The sequence below is a fragment of the Lynx canadensis genome, chromosome D3, assembly GCF_007474595.2.
Source record: "Lynx canadensis isolate LIC74 chromosome D3, mLynCan4.pri.v2, whole genome shotgun sequence".
NCBI lineage: Eukaryota > Metazoa > Chordata > Mammalia > Carnivora > Felidae > Lynx > Lynx canadensis.
Window position 1 is genome coordinate 4812212 of NC_044314.2, and position 19290 is coordinate 4831501.

The window sequence follows — 19290 nt, forward strand, 5'->3', positions numbered from 1 at the left end:
TACAAAGAAAACAAATTTTGGTTTCAAGCTATGGAAAACCTAACCTAAAACTGGCTTAGCAGAAAGGATTCATGTTGTTGAAAAACCCAAGGGGATGTTTTATTTCAGACAGTTTGATGCAAGGGCTTATGGCCTGTCAGGGGGCAGGATGTGTCTAGACAGCTTGTCTGTCCATCTTGGTCTGTCCGTTCTCCATCCTCTTACTTCCCTACATTCTGAATCCTGCTTCCTCCTTTTCAGGCAGCTCTGGCTAGCTCGAGAGCTCATGTCCAAGTCTGGGGTTCTCCTCCTGAGCACTCCTCCCTGAGAGTCTCATCGCATCTTCTTGACTCTGGTCGGGTTCAGAACTCGCCCCTGACTCAGCCAGGTGCCAGGTGAATGGGATGCTCATATCTGGGTCTGGGTGCTACCGCCGGAGATACTGGGACTCAGCTGGGGGCGCGTCTCAGAGGAATATTAAAACATGTTTAGTGAGAGAACAGTTGCCAGAGAGCCCACAACAAATATCCATGTACCTTCCCCTTAAACGTGTGGGAGGACTACCCTAGAAAAAATAGTATATTTTCAGATCAACTGGACTGATAGAAAATTGGTCCAATGGTACGGAAAGTAGAACCAGGTCTTGTGAAAGCAGCGGTCTGAATCTTTATGCACGTCGATGGGAAAAGCTATTTTCAAACGTTACTGAATTAACGAGCAGGGAGCTTTTAAAGAGTCTGAGTGCACACTTTATCCTGTTTTTAATCAAGTTTCTTGTCACCAGTACCAGGGACAATACTCGCAGCAAATGTAGACTGTGAGGGTTCTTGCTGGCGTGAAAGAAATAGAGACTCTGTGGCTCAAAAGACTTAGGAGCTTTTACTAAACTCATCACACTCACCAACTCTGGACTCGGGAGGGAAATGGTCCTACAGGTTTGAAAGTTTTCCTCCTCTGTCACCTTCCAGCACAGCTCTTCTTCCTGTCACTCGTGCGGCCACTACAGCCAGTGAAACGGAGGGGAAACTTCTGATCCTCAGCACGTTCAGAGACCTCTCCTTTCATTGTCCACTGATCTATGTCTGCGTTCAGCTATGTGAAATTAGTTTAATTTCACGTGCATCAGGGGTTTGGAAAACAGAGGTATCTGGAAACAGCCGAGAAAAGAGAGAAACTGGGTGTTTGCCATGAGATTTGTGTTCCATACCTAACAAGGAAAAGGGGGAAACACTAAAGATTCTCTCACCCCAAGAGCGTAGTGCCTATTCTATTTGATAGAGTCTAATGACATTTTTTTGTCGTTATTAATTATTCCTTTGTAGCATTGGTGTCTGTGCAGCTTTCCATTGTTACTACTCGGTGGCGAATGTTTTTGAGATTGTAGGGTCTTCCTTCCTCTTTACCCGAGATTTATCTCTGCGCCCCGAGAGTTGCACCCCAATGTCTAGATGTCTGGTCCATTTATTCATGTTACCACGTCGGCCTCTCAGATGGCGCTCTAGGGCCTGTCGTACTCGATTTCCGCTCATCCAGTTATGTGTTTAGCGAGCCTGTGTTGCTGTTCTAGCTGTAGGCAGTTTTAATCCAATTTAACCCCCTTACCTCTTCTTCCTGTTTGCCATAGGAAGACCATGCAGTCAGACCAATTGGTCAGTCAATCTCTCTTCCCAACATTCTTTACTCTCCCTGCCTTTTCTGTGTTCTATTTATGGGCCAAAAAATGAATTCTAATCATAGCTGAAAAATGAGAAATGTTATTAGTAGTGCCATTAATCATGCCATAGGAGACATGACCTTTATTCCCAAAGACTGCAGGTTATTTTAGGAAATATCTAACATGCAAAAACAATCCACTATAATTAAATCTTCAGGTATATGTGCAGCAGGGTTAGAAAAGGAAGAGATTAGTGTAGGCTGAAAGGTGCTATAACCCATAGGGGTGAATGGTGAAGTTTTGAGGGACTAAATCCCTCAAAGGAAGAAGATCTGAGGACACAGATTTGGTTGGCATCCCCAGAGTTACCGGTTGGGTAGGCAAAGCATAGCTAGTTGCAATAAGCAGAGGAAGGTTGATATAGCTGCTGATTGTTGACCTTTGTTGAGTGTGGTTTTTTGGTAACTTTTTATTTTGATGTAATTTCCAAGCTAGAAAAAATTACAAGAATACTACAGGTACTTACTTAGGGCTGATTTTGTTTCCCAATATATGGTCTTTTCGGAGGATGAAATGTTCTGAATATATCTGTGAAGTCCATCCGGTCCAGTGTGTCATTCAAAGCCATTGTTTCCTTGTTGATATTTTGAGTAGATGATCTGTCCATTGCTGTGAGTGGGGTGTTGAAGTCTCCTACTATTATGGTATTACTATCGATGAGTTTCTTTATGTTTGTGATTAATTGATTTATATATTTGGGTGCTGTCACATTTGGCGCATAAATGTTTACAATTGTTAGGTCTTCTTGGTGGATAGACCCCTTAATTATGATATAGCATCCCTCTTCATCTCTTGAGACAGTGTTTATTTTAATTTTTTTTTCAACGTTTTTTATTTTATTTTTGGGACAGAGAGAGACAGAGCATGAACGGGGGAGGGTCAGAGAGAGAGGGAGACACAGAATCTGAAACAGGCTCCAGGCTCTGAGCGGTCAGCACAGAGCCTGATGCGGGGCTCGAACTCACAGACAGTGAGATCGTGACCTGAGCCGAAGTCGGACGCTTAACCGACTGCGCCACCCAGGCGCCCCGAGACAGTGTTTATTTTAAAGTCTAGATTGTCTGATACAAGTATGGCTATTCTGGCTCTTTTGTTGATCATTAGCATGATAGATGGTTCTCCATCCCCTTACTTTCTTTCTTTTTTTTTTTTTTTTAGCGTTTATTTATTTTTGAGACAGAGAGAGACAAAGCATGAATGGGGGAGGGCCAGAGAGAGAGAGACACAGAATCTGAAACAGGCTTCAGGCTCTGAGCTGTCAGCACAGAGCCCGACGCAGGGCTCGAACTCACAGACCGCGAGATCATGATCTGGGCTGAAGTTGGCCGCTCAACCGACTGAGCCACCCAGGCGCCCCATCCCCTTACTTTCAATCTGAAGGTGTCTTTAGGTCTAAATGGGTCTCGTAAACACCATATAGATGGATCTTGTTTTCTTATCCATTCTGTTACCCTATGTCTTTTGATTGGAGCATTGAGTCCATTGATGTTTAGAGTGAGTACTGAAAGATAGGAATTTATTGCCGTTATGATGCTTGTAGAGTTGGAGTTTCTGGTGGTGTTCTCTGGTCCTTTCTAATCTTTGTTGCTTTATTTATTTATTATTAATTAATTAATTTATGTTTTCATCTTTTCTCCCCTCAGAGAGTCCCCCTTAAAATTTCTTGCAGGGCTGGTTTAGTGGTCACAAACTCCTTTAATTTTTGTTTGCCTGGGAAACTTTTTATCTCTCCTTCTATTTTGAATGACAGCCTTGCTGGATAAAGAATTCTTGGCTGCATATTTTTCTGATTCAGCACACTGAATATATCCTGCCACTCCTTTTTGGTCTGCCAAGTTTCTGTGGATAGGTCTGCTGCAAACCTGATCTGTCTTCCCTTGTAGGTTAAGGACTTTTTTTCCCTTGATGCTTTCATGATTCTCTCCTTGCCTGAGTATTTTGTGAATTTGACTATGATATGCCTTGTTGATGGTCGGTTTTTGTTGAATCTAATGGGGGTCCTATGTGCTTCCTGGATTTTGATATCTGTGTCTTTCCCCAGGTTAGGGAAGTTTTCCACTATGATTTGCTCACCTAACCCTTCTACCCCTATTTCTCTCTCTTCCTCTTCTGGGACCCCTCTGATTCTGATGTTATTCCTTTTTAATGAGTCACTGATTTCTCTAATTCTTAAATTGTGCTCTTTGCCTTAATCTCCCTCTTTTTTTCTGCTTCATCATTCTCTATAAGTGTGTCCTCTACATCGCTGATTCTCTGTTCTGCCTCCTCCATCCTTGCCACTGTGGCATCCATCCATGATTGCAGCTCATTTATAGCATTTTTAATTTAATTCTGGCTATTTTTTGCTTCTTTTATCTCTGCAGAAAGGGATTCTAATCTATTTTTGACTCCAGCTAGTATTCTTGTTATCATGACTCTAAATTCTGGTTCAGACATCTTGCTTATATCTGTGTTGGTTAAATCCATGGCTGTCGTTTCTTCGTGCTCTTTCTTTTGGGTTGAATTCCTTCGTTTTGTCATTTTGAAGGGAGAAAAGGAATTAATGAGGTAGAAAAATTAAAATAAAAAAATTAAAATTAAAAAAATGTTAGAATTAAAGAATTAAACACACACACACACAAATTGAATAAATGATGCTAGATCCTAGGTGTGTTTTGGTCTGGGTGTTGAAAGTGGTTTGACAGATTAGAGAAAAAGGGGGGGGGGAGAAGAAAAAAAAGGGAAATTGAGAATTTGAAAAAATGAATACAGTGAAGTAGACTAAAATGAGATGATGGAGGTAAAATAGAATTTGAGAAAATATACACAGAAGTAAATAGAAAAAATTTAAAGAAAAATATTTTTATTAAAAATTAAAAATAGGGGCGCCTGGGTGGTGCAGTCGGTTAAGCGTCCGACTTCAGCCAGGTCACGATCTCGCGGTCCGTGAGTTCGAGCCCCGCGTCAGGCTCTGGGCTGATGGCTCAGAGCCTGGAGCCTGTTTCCGATTCTGTGTCTCCCTCTCTCTCTGCCCCTCCCCCGTTCGTGCTCTGTCTCTCTCTGTCCCAAAAATAAATAAATGTTAAAAAAAAAAAATTAAAAAAAAAAAATTAAAAATAAAAATGAATCTTTTCTATGTTCAAGAAATAGAAAGGAAATGAAAAAGAAAAAAGAACAAAAAAGGAAAGGAAATCGTTTGAAAATTTGAAGAAGTGAATACACTGTAGTAGACTGAAATAAAATGATGAAAGTAAAATAGAATTTGAGAAAATTTACACAAAAGCAAAAAATATAGTAAAAAAGTTAATGAAAAATATTTTTAATAGAAATTGAAGGTAAAAATGAAGTTTTTCTCTTTCTGCATTCAAGAAAAAGAAAAGAAATGGAAAAGAAAAAAAGAAAAAAAGGAGATCGTTTGAAAATTTGAAAAGGTGAATACATGGAAGTAGACTAAAATAAAATGACGGAAATAAAATAGAATTTGAAAAAAATTACACAAAAGTAAAAAATATAGTAATAATTAAAGAAAATATTTTTAATAAAAATTGAAAATAAAAATGAATTTTTTCTTTTTCTGTATTCAAGAAAAAGAAGTGTAAAAGAGAAAAAAAAAGGAAAGTAAGAAAATTGAATAGATGAACCTGCTAACAGATTGAAGTAGGACTGAAATTGCTTCGTTTTCCCCTAGAGGTCGGTCCATGTAGCTCTTTACAGTCCGTAGATTAAGCCGGCGGTGAGGTTGGTGTTCTTGAAGAGCGAAGTTGGCCCAGTTGGGCGGGGCTCGGTGTAACGGCTCCGCTCTCCCCTAGATGGCGCTGCCAGCCTCCTGGGGTGGATTCTTGCCGTGCTCGTAGGTGCGCGTGCGCGTGCGCGTGCGTGGGAGCAGTGAAAAATGGCGCCCGCCAGCCCCCCAGTCCGTTCTCCGGATCAGCAGTCGTGCGCCGGTCCTCCGTCTTCAGCTCTCGTCCACTCCCCGCTTTTCCACTCTCCGTGACCAGGCCCCAGGCAGTACCTCTCTCCTGAGGTTTGTCTCAGATGCGGCTGTTTTCCCCGGCCCCTTGCTTCCGAAGGACTGAGGCTTTGACCCGTTCCGCGCCTCTGCGGGAGGGTCTCTCGGAGCAGTGGCCGAATGAGCGATGGCCGAATGTCGGCTGCACCCAGGAACGCCCGCTGGACCCTGCTGCTGCCGGTGCCCCAAGACTGCGGTCAGGTGCCAGCCCGCCCCAGAAAAAGTTCATGAGACGGTGTAGCAGCAGCGTTTCAGGGATTATGGAGAATCACAACACACGCCTGGCACCAGGCTTCACCCTCCACGACCTTGTTCCAGCACCAGAGAATGTGGCCATCTTCTGGGGTCTGCCGGGTCCAGGTGGCTTCAATAGTCTCTACCAAATGTCCTTTCAGCCCTGGAACCGCTTTTCCCCGTGTGGCCCGAGAACCTCTCGGACCCCACTCTGTTCCTGGGGATTCGCCCTTCCCACCAGAGCACCGCCAGGTAGGGAACTGCGGAGTTGCAGCCTTTGCGCTCCCCTTGTTTACAGTCTTAATGGGATTGAAACCCTCTCCTTTCTCCTTTCTCCCTTTTTAGTTTAGTCCCTGCAGCTGTTTCCAATTTTCTACTTTATCTCTAGCTGCTTTTGGGGAGGGGTGCTTTGCCCGTATTCTCCCCTTCCCCCCCCATCTCTCTCCTCTCTCCGCTTGCAAAACCACCTCCCTTCCTGCGCCTTCTTGCTCCCCAAGTTCACTTCTCTGCACCGCGTACCTGCTGAATTCTGTGGTTCAGGTTGTGCAGGTTGTTGTGTTAGTCCTCCAGTCAGTTTTCTAGGTGTGTAGGATGGTTTAGTGTTGGTCTGGCTGTGTTCCATGGATGCGAGACACACAGAAAATTTCCATGTTGTTCTGCCATCTTGGCTCCTCCTCTCCAGGGAGAGTTTATGTATTAAAAATTGCCAGACATTTTTCTATGTATAAGAAAATTTTATGTACGAGAAATTACCAAATATTTTTTACAGTGTTTGTACCATTTTATACCCCCTCCCCCCCAGCAGCGTACAGTACGGTTATATGGTGGTTCCATATCCCACCAACATTTGATGTTATTAGTCTTTTAAATTTTAGTCATTCCAGCCTGTGGGAGTAGGATCAGGACTTCGTGGCTTTGATCTGCATCTCCCTGATGGCCAGTAGTGGTGAGCACCTTTTCGTGTGCCTCTTGGCCATTTTCATATCTTTTTGAAGTGTGTGTTAATCCTTTTGCCTTTTTAAAAGCAGTTAACTCTTTATTTGTGAATTACATGGCTTTTTTGTGTTTTCTGAATGCCAGTCCCTTGGCGGATAAGTTCTGCAAGTATCTTTTCACAGTCTGTGGCTGGCTTACTCATTGCCTTCAAGGTATCTTAAAAATTTTGTTCATTAAGGTATAATTGACATATTGCATGACTTTCTGGTGTACAATATAACGATTGGACATTCACACAGTCTGAAATGATCACTATCATAGGTCTAGTTACCATCTGTCACCATATAGAAAATTGTAGGATTTACTCTTCTGACAACTTTCAAGCATGCTCTACCAATATTTGACTATAGTCCCTGTGCTGTACTCTTATTTTATAACCATTAAGTTTGTGTCTCTTCACCTGCTTCACTCATTTCATCCACTCCTCCCCTCTGGCAGCAATCATTCTGTTCTCTGTGTTTATTTCTTTTGTTTTTCAGATTACACATATAAGTGAAATCCACATATTTGTCTTTCTGTGTCTGGCTTGTGTCACTTAGCATAATGTTCGTTGGGTCCATCCATGTCATTGCAAATAAAGGATTTCCTTCTTTTTTATGGCCGAATATTCCATTTCGTGTGTGTGTGTGTGTGTGTGTGTGTGTATTACAGATTTTTATCCATTCGTCTGTTGATGGACACTTAGGTTGTTTTCATGCCTAGGCTGTTATAAATCATGCTTTAGTGAATAATGCAATGCTAAGATTTGTTTTTTGAGCTAGTGATTATATTTCCTTTGGACAAATATCCAGAAGTGGAATTTCTAGATTACATAGTAATTTTTTAAAAACAATTTTGAGGAACATCTATACTGTTTTCCATGGTGGAGAGGATGAATTAATGTAGCTAATTACCACCAACAGTGCACGAGGGTTCTCCTTTCTCCACCTCCTCACCAGTACTTGTTATTTCCTTTTTTTTTTTTTTTTTTTTTTTTTTTTTTAATAATTGCCATTCTGACAGGTGTGAGGAGATACCTCATAGTGGTTTTGATTTGATTCTCTGGTGATGAGTGATGTTGAGCATCTTTCCATGTGTCTGTTGGACATCTGGATGTCTTCTTTGGGAAAATGTCTACCCAGATTCTCTGCCCATTTTTAAATTGGATTTTCTTTTGACATTGAGTTTTATGAGTTCTTTATATATTTTGCATGTTAACCCCTTGTTGCCCATATTATTTGCAGATATTTTCTTCCATTCGGTAGGTAGTCTTTTCACTTTGTTGATGGTTTCCTATGCTGTGCGGAAGCTTTTTAGTTCGATGGAGTCCCATTTGTTTATGTTTTGCTTTTGTTGCCTTTGCTTTTGGAGTCAGATCCCAAAATGTATCACCAAGACTTATGTCAAGGAGCTTATTATTTTTTTTCTAGGAGTTTTATGGTTTCTGGTATGGTTTCTTACATTCAAGTCTGAATCCATTTTGAGTTAATTTTGTATATGGTGTAAGATAAGGGATCCAGTTTTATTTTATTTTATTTTTTGCGTGTGGCTATCCAGTTTTCCCAACTCCATTCATTGAAGAGACCATCCTTTCCCCATTGTATGTTCTTAACTCTTAATGATATGCTTTAATGACCAGAAGTTTCACATTTGGATGAAATCTAATTTATCAGGTTTTTAAAATTTTGTTTGTTTTTTTTTTTTTTTGGTCTTAAAAACTTTTTCTACCCCAGGTTATAGAGGTATGCTTTCTTTCTTCAAGTTGTATTATGGTTTTAACTTTTATATTTAGGTCTGTTATCCAACCCTAATTAATTTTTGTGTAAAGTATAAGGTAAGGGATGAGGTTCATTCTGTTTTTCCATATTGATAAGAAGTTATTTGCACCATTTGTGAAAAGATTTTCTCATTAAATTATCTTGATGTCTTTGTCAGAGGTCAACTTCCAGTAAGAGTATTGGTCTATTTTTGGACCCATCTGTTGTGTTCTTGTGTGTCTTCATTGCTGTACATCTATAGTAAGTCTAGAAGTCAACTTTTTTTTTCTTCTTAAGATTGTGTGGCTATTTTAGGTTCTTAGTATTTCCATGTGAATTTTAGAAGCAGCTTGTTAATTTTTATTTTTTATTTTTCTATGTTTAATATTTATAAATTATTAATTAAAATGTCTCCTGGGTTTATGATTAGGATTGCATTGAACCTGTAGATCATTTGGGTGAATGGATGTCTCAATAATTATTGAGTCTTGCAATCCACGTACATGGTACACATCTTTTGTCTCCTCTGCTGTAGGCTTGACTCTTTAGATAGAGTATTATTGTTGATATAGTGCATCTAAGGTGCTTAGCACATTTAGCCTGGGATATATAATAATCTACCCTTTAATGTTAATATATATTATTAGTTACATTAGTGTTCACAAAGCCTTATAAAGTACCTTCTGTGTGTGTTCTTATTTTACTCAGCTTAGAGCTTGACCATGGTTACACAGCTAATAAATGGCTGGGCAGGGTTTGGAATGAGGCCTTTATGACTCTAAAAGCCATGCCTGTAACTGAATGTCACTGGAAGCCAAGGGCAGTGAGCCTCGAATTTAATTTGTCTGCATTTTGGGGATGGTCTTATGTTTTGGTAGGTTAAAGTTGGAATTTCCAACAACAGAATTTATTCTGAATGATTTAAGCAACACAGGAACTCGCTAAGGGTACATTATCTCACAGAGAAGGAACCCCGGCCACTTATGGCCTTGTTATAGGAAGGTTGGGGAGGGGAGGAGATACGTGAGCATTGGACTCCCAGCTGGAGGGATTACCACAAATTTGGAGGAGGAGCCATAAGTGATTCCCCAGAATATGTTGTCTGCTAATTTATAGGTTTTCCTCTACTGGCAGTAATACGAAAGCAAGATTTCATGAGAATTTAAATCTATATTGTAAATTCTCAGCTAGTGTTTAAGCAAATAGGTGATTATGTTTCCCCCTTTTGTATATGTGTTAATCTGTTATAAGAAAGACTCTAGACACATAACAGCGTTTGAGTCGTGTCTCTGCACTTATGACTGGCATGACCTTGCCCGAGGTACTGTTAACCTGTGTGTAGTTCTCTCACCTGTGAATTCAGAACATACAATGCCTCATTCATAGTAGTATCTTAAGATGTCTTGAGCTACCGTGCATAAAGCGCTTAACATAATGCTTGATGTACAGTAAGAACTCAAAAATATTACCTATTTTATAGATACACGTTTTCGCATACGTTCTGTGTGCGGATTGTTTAACTGTGGGGAGGGCCTAACCTTTTTCTCCTATAGATACAGGCACTTACAGAGTGCGTAGAAAGAGCCCTGACCTTTCAAGATACGGCAAATGTTAAAGTTGTTCTAAAGTGGGAGAATATTTGGTAATAAAATACCAGCAGCCCTTGCTTCCACAGAGGTTTCATGTTTATTAGCTTAGACAATTGCCACTGAGCTGTTAGGGGCTGCTGTACTTTGGAGTCCATTTTCTGCAGTGTCCTGAGGACAAGCCACATGGAAAATGAACTCGCGGTTTTCTGTATGGCGTCGTCTGGCTGCCAGGACACATGCCAGCTGGTCGGAGGTCTCTCTTGATTTTGCACATGGCTGTGCAGTAATACAGAGCAGAGCAGGGCCGCATCTGGTCCATTCCGAATGTCATTACCGCGTCTCCTCTGAGGCCCCGCTTCTCGCAGCTCTCCCCCCGCTTGCATGGAGCCCTGCCGAGGTGACAGCAGAGCGTTGCCTGGGAAGGGTCAGTGTCCTGTGGCATGCACTCCTGCACCTGGGGAGAAGGTGGGGGGACAACGTACGGTTCTTGCTAGTCGTTCAGTGGAGGAGGGGACTGGGGGGGCTGTGGGCTGCCTCTGTCCTTGCTGCAGAAGGGCTCCCGGCGCCCTGCTGCAGGACTGGGAGCTCTGCTCCGAGGGGATGTGTTGCCTGGAACGCATCACCGTGTCGCCCAGGGGGCCGCTGGCGAAGCAGCGCTCAAGCTCCACTTGGTGACCACATGGTCCAGGATGTCTAGGGCAGCGCTTGGGCTCCGCAGACAGCTTCCGTGGGCTTCCTTCTGTCCCCCGCAGTCACCCACCTTGGGCCAAAGAGCGTCCGCTCCCCTCTGTTCTTCCGTCTGCTCTGCCCCAGGACTCACCTCTTACCCCGTGCAGGTGTCTCAGAAAGCTTGTGGCCTGCGAAGGAGCGGCACGTTCGGCAGTCACTTTCCGGGTGCGGGCAGTGACATGCCAAGCTGCTTGTCACGGGACGCCCAGTGGTACAGGGAGTCCCAAGCACAGAGCACAGGGCCTGGGAGAGTGGGACATGGCAACGGGGTCGTGTGGGGCTCTTGACTGTGACCAGGCTGCTCTTAGCGCCTCGCTGGTCACAGGGGCTGGGTGTCTGCCCTCCGGCTGCTATGTGTGCAAGGATGCTCACCCACCAGGAAGCGTGTGCGCGCGGCTCTGAATCTCGTCTGTGCGCCCCAGCTCTCAAAACTCCTCAGTCCGGCCCATTGCCCTCCTTGACCCCCCACGTTCAGTGTCCTTTCTGGACCACTTTGGCATCTGCTATCCTAAGCTGCACAGTTCTCCTTTACCGTTTTTAGCACCGTAGGTGTAATCAAATCAGAAGGACCCCTGCCTCCTTAGCAATCTCCCTCTTGGTGACAGGTGGACATCCAGGTGCACCCCAGGTGTCTCCCTGACTCACCTTTCAGATCGTGTCTCCAGCGTACGGGCCACTGGCCTCAGGCCACATGCCCGAACCTGGGCCTCAGCCCCATGAGGCCTTCTTTATGAAGCAGCCCTCCCGAAGAGTCCTGACTTGTCCTGCATGGGCAAGTCGTAATTGTAAAACTCTTAAATCTTTTCAGGGTACATTGAAGATGGCTATGTGAAGATTGTTGTTATAAGTTTTAAAAATAACACAGAACACCTACCTCTTATTGGAAAAGTTGGCCTCTCTTGGAGAACTGATATTTTTGATGGCTGTATAAAGGTAATTTGTTGTTTAATTCTCTTAATGTAACCTGGTTTCTGTGTGATAAAAGAAGTTTGTTGATGTATATCTGTGATCCTGCTTTTAAAGTCCTAGTTTGACTGTTCTAATGTCTGAAGATTTGTGCACTTTCTCTTGGGCACAGACAGTCGATGCATTCAACAGGTGCCTGTTGCGTGCCTTCTGTTTTTCGTTGAGTGTGGGGAGGGGGGCAAGCTTGCAGCGCATTCTTGTACCCTTGCCCCCCTGAAGCCCCTCTGTCTGTCTGTCTTGTGGAAAAAGAGTGGTGCTCTCGGTCGGACCAGGCAAGTAGCATTTATTCAACATCTTAAATGCTCATACACCACGTTAAAAGTCAGGATACAGATACTTCTGTGAATACCCTTCCTTGAACAGTGACATTAATTGGTGTCTCATCAGAAGTTGGCCACATGGACGGGAGAGTTTATTTAGTGGTTGGGAGTTGGCAGGGATGGAGGGAGTTGGCAGGAGGAGGAGGAGGAGGAGGTGGAGGAGGGTGAGAGCCCTTGTAACTTAGTTTTGTTCTCTTCTGTGATCTTGTGCCCATGGCTGCCCCTGGTTCTCCCTGTTCGCCATCTTTATTTTGTGGGATGAGTAGCATTCTCGTATTCCAGGTGAGCCAGTGGGATCTGTCTCCAGTAACATGGCTTTTTTCTGCCGTGCAAGTTAGAACAATTACTGATGATGACTGAGACCAAGCATTCAAAGCAGTTAATTATCAGGTGTGCCTGGTGGCTCAGTGGGTTAAGCTTCTGACTTCGGCTCAGGTCATGGTCTCACGGTGGTGAGTTCGAGCCCCGCGTCGAGCTCTGTGCTGACCGCTCAGAGCCTGGAACCTGCTTCGGATACTGTGTCTCCCTCTCTCTCTGCCCCTCCCCCGTTCACACTCTGTCTCTTTCTTTGTCTCTCTCTCTCTCTCTCTCTCTGTATATTTATTTATTTTGAGAGAGAAAGAGAGCATGAGCATGGGAGAGGCAGAGAGAGAGGGAGAAAGAGAATCCCAACAGGCTCTGGCTGACAGCCCCATGTGGGGCTTGATCCCATGAACCCTGGGATCATGACCTGAGCTGAAATCAAGAGTCAGACGCTCAACCCACTGAGCCACCCAGGCGCCCCTCTTTTTCTTTATTAGAGTCAGATTATGATCTCAAATACATTTTAGAGACGCCTGCGGTGGCTGATGTCAGTCCTGAGTCCCCACATGACAGCTGCTCGGTAACTGGCTGCCATACTGTTTTACAGACCGTTCTGACAGCCAGGGTGGGAGCCCTGCTTCAGTCTTCGGTCTGATTCAGTGACACTCGGAACGAAAACTGTCCCGCTCTGCCTTCTCTCCGTTCCTCTCAGACGTGCCGGCTGATGGGGTGTCCTTTGCTAAGGCTTTTCTTCTGTTCCTTTACTTTAGCCTTTCATTGCCTTGGCGTTTTTAATGTTTATCTGAACCTCACTTCTAAATCCATTTTAATTCAAGCTAGAGATTTGAGTATAACCGTGGTTGATGGGTGCGTCACAGGCTCATGTGTGGTGATGGCCGTGCCCCCCGCCCTGTCCCCCACAAGATGCGTTGGCCAGTTTGCAGACCGTGCTGCAGCGGCCTGGGTGATTGAGGGGGTCGGGCACCTTGGGAGAACCCGACACCCCACATCTGACCTCAGCCTTTGACGCTGCAGAGTTCTTCGGCAAAGGGGGTGCAGGTGGGGAGAACGGACTTGCCTTGCAGGGAAGGTGGGTTCTGCCTACTGCTTGGATGTGTACATTCTAGAAGTTCATGTTGAGAGAGACAGATTTGGGAAAGGGTAATTGGAAACAGTTCTCTTGAGGAGAAAGGCAGAAGGTAGGTAGAGGAAGATTTGAGGGAGGTTATAAAACACTTCCCCCACTCCTCTCCCCTCCCCCTCCCCCTCCCCCCAGGACAGAAGTGGTTTGTTATGGAGAAGGAACCAAATGGGAAAGGAGCCCCGCTTCTTGGGACTGGATGGGGAGTCAAGTGCAGAGGAGAGGAGGAGGGGGCCTCTGTGTCTGTGAAGCAGGGTCTGGGTCTCATCAGCTGAGTCTGGGAAGGGGAGGACCGGCGGAGGCTGTCTGTCCATCTCGAACTTCCCCCGTGTGACCCGGCTGCCTGCAGGGAGTGAACTGGTGCCAGACCAGATGAGGGAAGGAGTAGCAGGGGGGGCGTGTAAGGACCACCAACATCCCCGTGCTGCGTCACCGCTCCCACCCCCATTTATTGCTCTGTTGTGCAGCGGACACGCGTGGTGGAGGTGATGAGGGCGAGCTGGCCCGCCGCCCTCGTGACCCCGTCCCCTGGTGCCCCTCGCCCCACCCGCTGCTCTTCCTTCTGGCTCTCGGTGTGCACTCTGCCTCCGCCTGCCGTTCTGCTCTCTTTTTCTCGTCTCCCTCCCCTCCCACTCCATCCTTCACGACATGGCTTGACATGGCTTCGTTTGTCCCTCCAGGCACCTATCAATCAGACCTGGAAAGCAGGTCTAATTGGCCGTTTTTCCCTTACACTTATGAATGTTTGTGTTTATTTTGTAGAGTTGTTCTATAATGGACATAACTCTTTTGGATGAATATGGGAAACCGTTTTGGTGTTTCAGTTCTCCGGTTTGCATGAGGGCTTTGGGGCCCTCTGACGGTCCCAGCTTCTTGGGACAGACTTCCTGTGTTGACTATGTGGACTCGGAAGGAAAAGTGCACGTGGAGCTCGTGTGGATCAAGGAGACCGAAGAGTACTTCATCGTCAGCCTGGTCCTGTACCTGAGGATAGCGAAAATAAACCGCTGGTTTGGGACGGCATACTGAGTGCTGGCAGCGGGTGGCAGATCAGTGTCGCTGTTTGTTTACCTTGGACTCATCGTTCTGTTCTTGGCGTTGGGAGTTAAAATAAAGTAGTAGTCTGTTTGATGCCTTTTTCTTTCACGTTAGAAGTTGTGATTCCTGGGTCATTTTCAAGCTAATGTGTAGAGGACTAAGTTAAAATTTAAAAACGTCCCAATGAAAATTCATATAAGAAAAAAGATATCTGCTTCTCTTCTGCCATACAACTTAAAAAGCAAGGAATTCTTCTGACACATATGATTGTGTGGTCCCTGTGTGTGTGTGTGTGATCACTGTATGTGTAGATCTGTGTGATCACTGTGCATGTATATGTGTGTGTGTGATCACTCCGTGTGTGTGTATGTGCATGTGTGATCACTGTGCATATGTGTGATTACTGTGTATGCATGTGTGTGATCACTGCACGTGTGTATGTGTATGTATGATCACTCTGTGCATGTGTATATGTGCAAGTGTGTGATCACTCTGTGTGCATGTCTATATGTGCGTGTGTGATCACTGTGTGTGTGTGTTTATGTTGTATAGATAGGTTTTTTTTCCCTTATTGGGTAGAACCTGAAATAAGAAAATGTATATAAATATGAACCTCATTAAACTTAGAAAGTGCTGTGTTCCTGGCATTCAGCAACCAGGTTAATATTTGATGAAACAAAGTAAAATACCTACTGCACAGCGGAAGATGTATCTGAAATCATCAGGACAAACTGTTGCTGCTTAAGAGCAAAGTGTGATACAAACGCGGTAACGCCCCCCCCCCCCAAGTTAGTGGAGGCGCTAAGTTAGTAGTGAGCACATCCTATGCAGAGATGTCTTCAGAGAACTGACAGGTACTTGGGCTTTAAATAGAGGTAACATGTATCTAAGCATATGTAGCTTTTTTAGGGATTTGGCTCCAAATTAGTTTAAGATTGTATAGATTATTTTTGATCATGTTTTTATCACCCACTTAAGGTTCCTCCCAGCAGTGACTTTTGAAATGCTTTGTTAGTCCTGCTGGGGGGAGCTCCCCCTCCTGTCTGTTTTCTGTTTTTCTCCTCCTGAGCAATCTGATCAGCTCTTTTGAAGTACGTGCGTGTGTGCGTGTGCAATAAAAGATCCGGGACAGATATCAGGTTCTTGGGCAAAGAAATGCGACAGTACAAAAGACTCCCGTCCTGACTCCATCCCTGCCGTCCCGACCTCAGGGGCCCTGGGAAGGGAGAAACCCGAAATCTGTGTCAGAGCTGAGAGCGAGGGATGGTGTCATTTCGTGGCACCACCAGCAGGGCACCACCCTGCCTCACCTGGGTGAGCGTTGGGGGGTTGGTGGAGGGGCAGTGGCTTGGACAGTGCGGAGGACCAGATGTCACGAGAGGCAGGTGGCAGAAGTCACGTGTCACCCGCAGGATGGAACTGGGAAACGAGCACAGCACGGTGTGTGGTGACTCGTGGAAGTCACTGGGTTAAGTGGTAGAGGGTCCGGGTGTCCTGGAAACACAGGAAGCGAGGTGGAGCCAGAGGAAGGGCACTGTTCCCTTTACCCACAGTGGAACAGTATTGGGATGGGATGGGAAGCCGGGTACTTCTGGGATGGCAGTGCTGCGGGGAAACTCCTAGGCTGGAGCATCTCGTTATAACTCTTGGCCATGTTGAATCGAATGTGTGCGCAGTGTCTGTCTTCCCGCCAGGCTGCTCGCCTCGTGAGCAGGACTGTGCTGTCTGGTTTGCAACTCTTATCTCTAGCACCTAACAGGATGCCAGGCTCATAATACTATTTGTTGAATCAACAGAAATTATTATAGGAAACATAGCAGCAGCTATGGGAGCATGAAGGAGGCAGGGATGAATTCTGACTGGATGAGCCTGGGCGCCCTTCACTCTGAGCTAACTTTGGGCAGTGCTGGGCAAGGAGAAGCGAGGCGGAGGAGGGACGTTCACAGGGCGACTGTGAGTGTCTCATCAGAGCAATGTGTGCGTGCCACGGGTCACCAGATGTTGCTAGAAGACTCCTCCCTGACCCCACCTGCCCTTTCATGGGTCTGAGATAATGTTCAGAAAATTTTTAAAGCCGTTTCTTCTGAGATTTGTCGACATTTTTCTAAATAATATTCTTCTCTGGCGGTTTCTGGATTTGTCTGTTGTAGACACCTATTGACCTAAGGTAGATAAAATAGAGCTCTTTTACTCCAGCCACGTCCCCTCTTGCATCATACCAAATACAGCAGGTTTATAACAGTTGTTATGGTTTGTTGATTATGGCTGTGTTACCGTTCTTTGCAGAGTCACATAGAGTGACACGCTTCTTTCTTTTACAACTTCGTATTTTTCTTGGAAGAATAACTGCCCTCCCATTTTGCTTACATGGTTTTAGTGAACCTAAAATTTTCTTAAAAGTTCTGTTCAGTCTTTCCTATGTTGGTCAGTTTTTTTCAGTGGTTTTTCTTTTCTCTAAATCAATCGTATCAAATAATCTATGAATTCTGTTTTTTTGCCCAGGTTGTTTCATTTTCAGAGTTCTGCCTCTATTTGTTTTAAACTTCTTTCTAGCCTTGCTAGATGGCTCTCGTCCTGGGAAGTTTCCTGTGAGAATCTTGTTTTGTGGAGTCTTATCTTCCTCTTTCTTGATTTCTGCCCCTTTTTCAGTGGTGCACATTCTCGTGCAGCTAAGAAAAGAGACACGGGAGACACATTTTAAATCTACAAATTCCTGAAAACGTCTACTGGATAGTTTAATGGGGTACAAATGGTAGGGTAACAAATATTTTCTCTTAGAATGTGAAGACATTTTTTTTATGGCTTTTTATCTTAACGTTGTTATTGTTGGAGACGATGCCATTTTGATTGTCCTTCCTTCGTGTGTGACCCTTTTTTCTTCCGTCTCTGGAAGTTTTTAGAATTCACTTTTCTTTCTTGGTATTTTAAAATTTCAAGAGAATGTGCCTTGGAGTAAATCTTTTTCATTCATTATGGGTCATTTTAAGAATTTTTGTACTTTAATTCTGGATTAAAAAATTTTGTTATTTTCTCTCTCATCTTTTTCTGTAACTTTTATTAGTCATCATCTTTTTTGGATCCTCTCGTCTTTCCAACCTTCTGTCTTAGTCTTGTGTTCTGCTTCTGTAATATAGTCTCCATTTGGCTTTTTAATGTTTCTGTTGAATTTTCTTTTTTATTTTGATGATCTGCTCAGGTTTTTATAAGAATCATTTTTCTAGTTGTCAAACCTTCTTTATCTGTCTCACAAACGCAGTATTTTCCTAAAAACAAGGGTTGGCAAACCTTTTTCCGCAAAGGGCCCAATAATAGTCTAGCCTTTGCGAGACCTACGGCAACCGTTGCCTCCACTCGGCTGAGTCACTGCAGTGTGAAATCAGCTACAGACGGTGCACACGTGAGTGGGCCTGGTATGTTCCAGAAACCTTTATTTACTAGAACAGGCAGCGGGCTGAACTTGGCCCTGCGGCTTTAGTTTTCAAGTCCTGCACAAAAGTCTCTGAGGTTATTTTTAGTTTTCAAAAAGCTTTTCATCCTCACCATTTGGCAAAACTGTGGTAGATTCTTTGAGGCAAAGAATCTTCAATGGATGCTAAAATGTGTGGGTGAAGGTAGGAGGAGGAACAAGTTAGGGACGTGGTCTCAGAGCGTCTTGCCACGAGGGACTTGCTGTTGCAGAGGACAGAACAGTGCATTCACAGTGGAGGAACCTGGAAAGACAGCACTTTATTTTTTTTAAATGTTCATTCATTCATTCATTTATTTATTTATTTATTTATTTATTTATTTATTTATTTATTTTTATTTATTTTTGGGACAGAGAGAGACAGAGCATGAACAGGGGAGGGGCAGAGAGAGAGGGAGACACAGAATCGGAAACAGGCTCCAGGCTCTGAGCCATCAGCCCAGAGCCCGACGCGGGGCTCGAACTCACGGACCACGAGATCGTGACCTGGCTGAAGTCGGACGCTTTAACCGACTGCGCCACCCAGGCGCCCCAAATGTTCATTTATTTTTGAGAGAGCGCGAGGGAGAGAGCACAGAGCCCTGATGCAGGGCTCGAACTCATTAACTGTGAGATCATGTCCTGAGCTGAAATCAAGAGTCACACACTTAGCTGACTGAGCCCCCCCCACCCCGCCCCCGGGCGCCCCTGGAATGACAGCACTTGAGCCCATTCTCTGTTGCTGCCCTCTGGCCAGATGCCTCCTTCTCACACTGACTGCATGCTCTGCCAGGCCCCGACACGCCATGCCTCGGCGGCCCCCTCTCCCCACGTGGGTCCAGAGGCATCATGGTATGGCCACCAGTTGATAAGATTTCAGGGTCTCTTGATTCTGGGACACAGCATACTGATGCTCAGATAGGTAAAAGGCCACTCGGCGTGAGGGAGGGCTGCCGGGCAGGGCCCTGCGGGGAGCTGTACCTGGGGACAGGGTGACAACAAGCTGGAGCCGGAAAGGCATCTTTTGAATGAAAAGCAGGGTAGGGATAGCTAGGTTTGGAAGGCTCCTCATGGACTGGCACATTCGAATAATCATCTACACAGGGGCAGTC

The 19290-nt window shown here is 44.7% G+C and overlaps 1 protein-coding gene across 1 annotated transcript in view; it reads left to right on the plus strand.

Annotated features, from left to right (window-relative positions):
• FBXO15 (F-box protein 15) overlaps positions 1-14826 on the plus strand; it is a 49128-nt gene extending 34302 nt beyond the window's left edge. Inside the window, exons 9-10 of the mRNA XM_030292201.1 lie at positions 11774-11898; positions 14458-14826. Of these exons, the coding sequence (XP_030148061.1) occupies positions 11774-11898; positions 14458-14724 (392 nt within the window). The 3' untranslated portion in view covers positions 14725-14826. The remainder of the gene's footprint in view (positions 1-11773; positions 11899-14457) is intronic.
• Positions 14827-19290: the final 4464 nt, after the last annotated feature.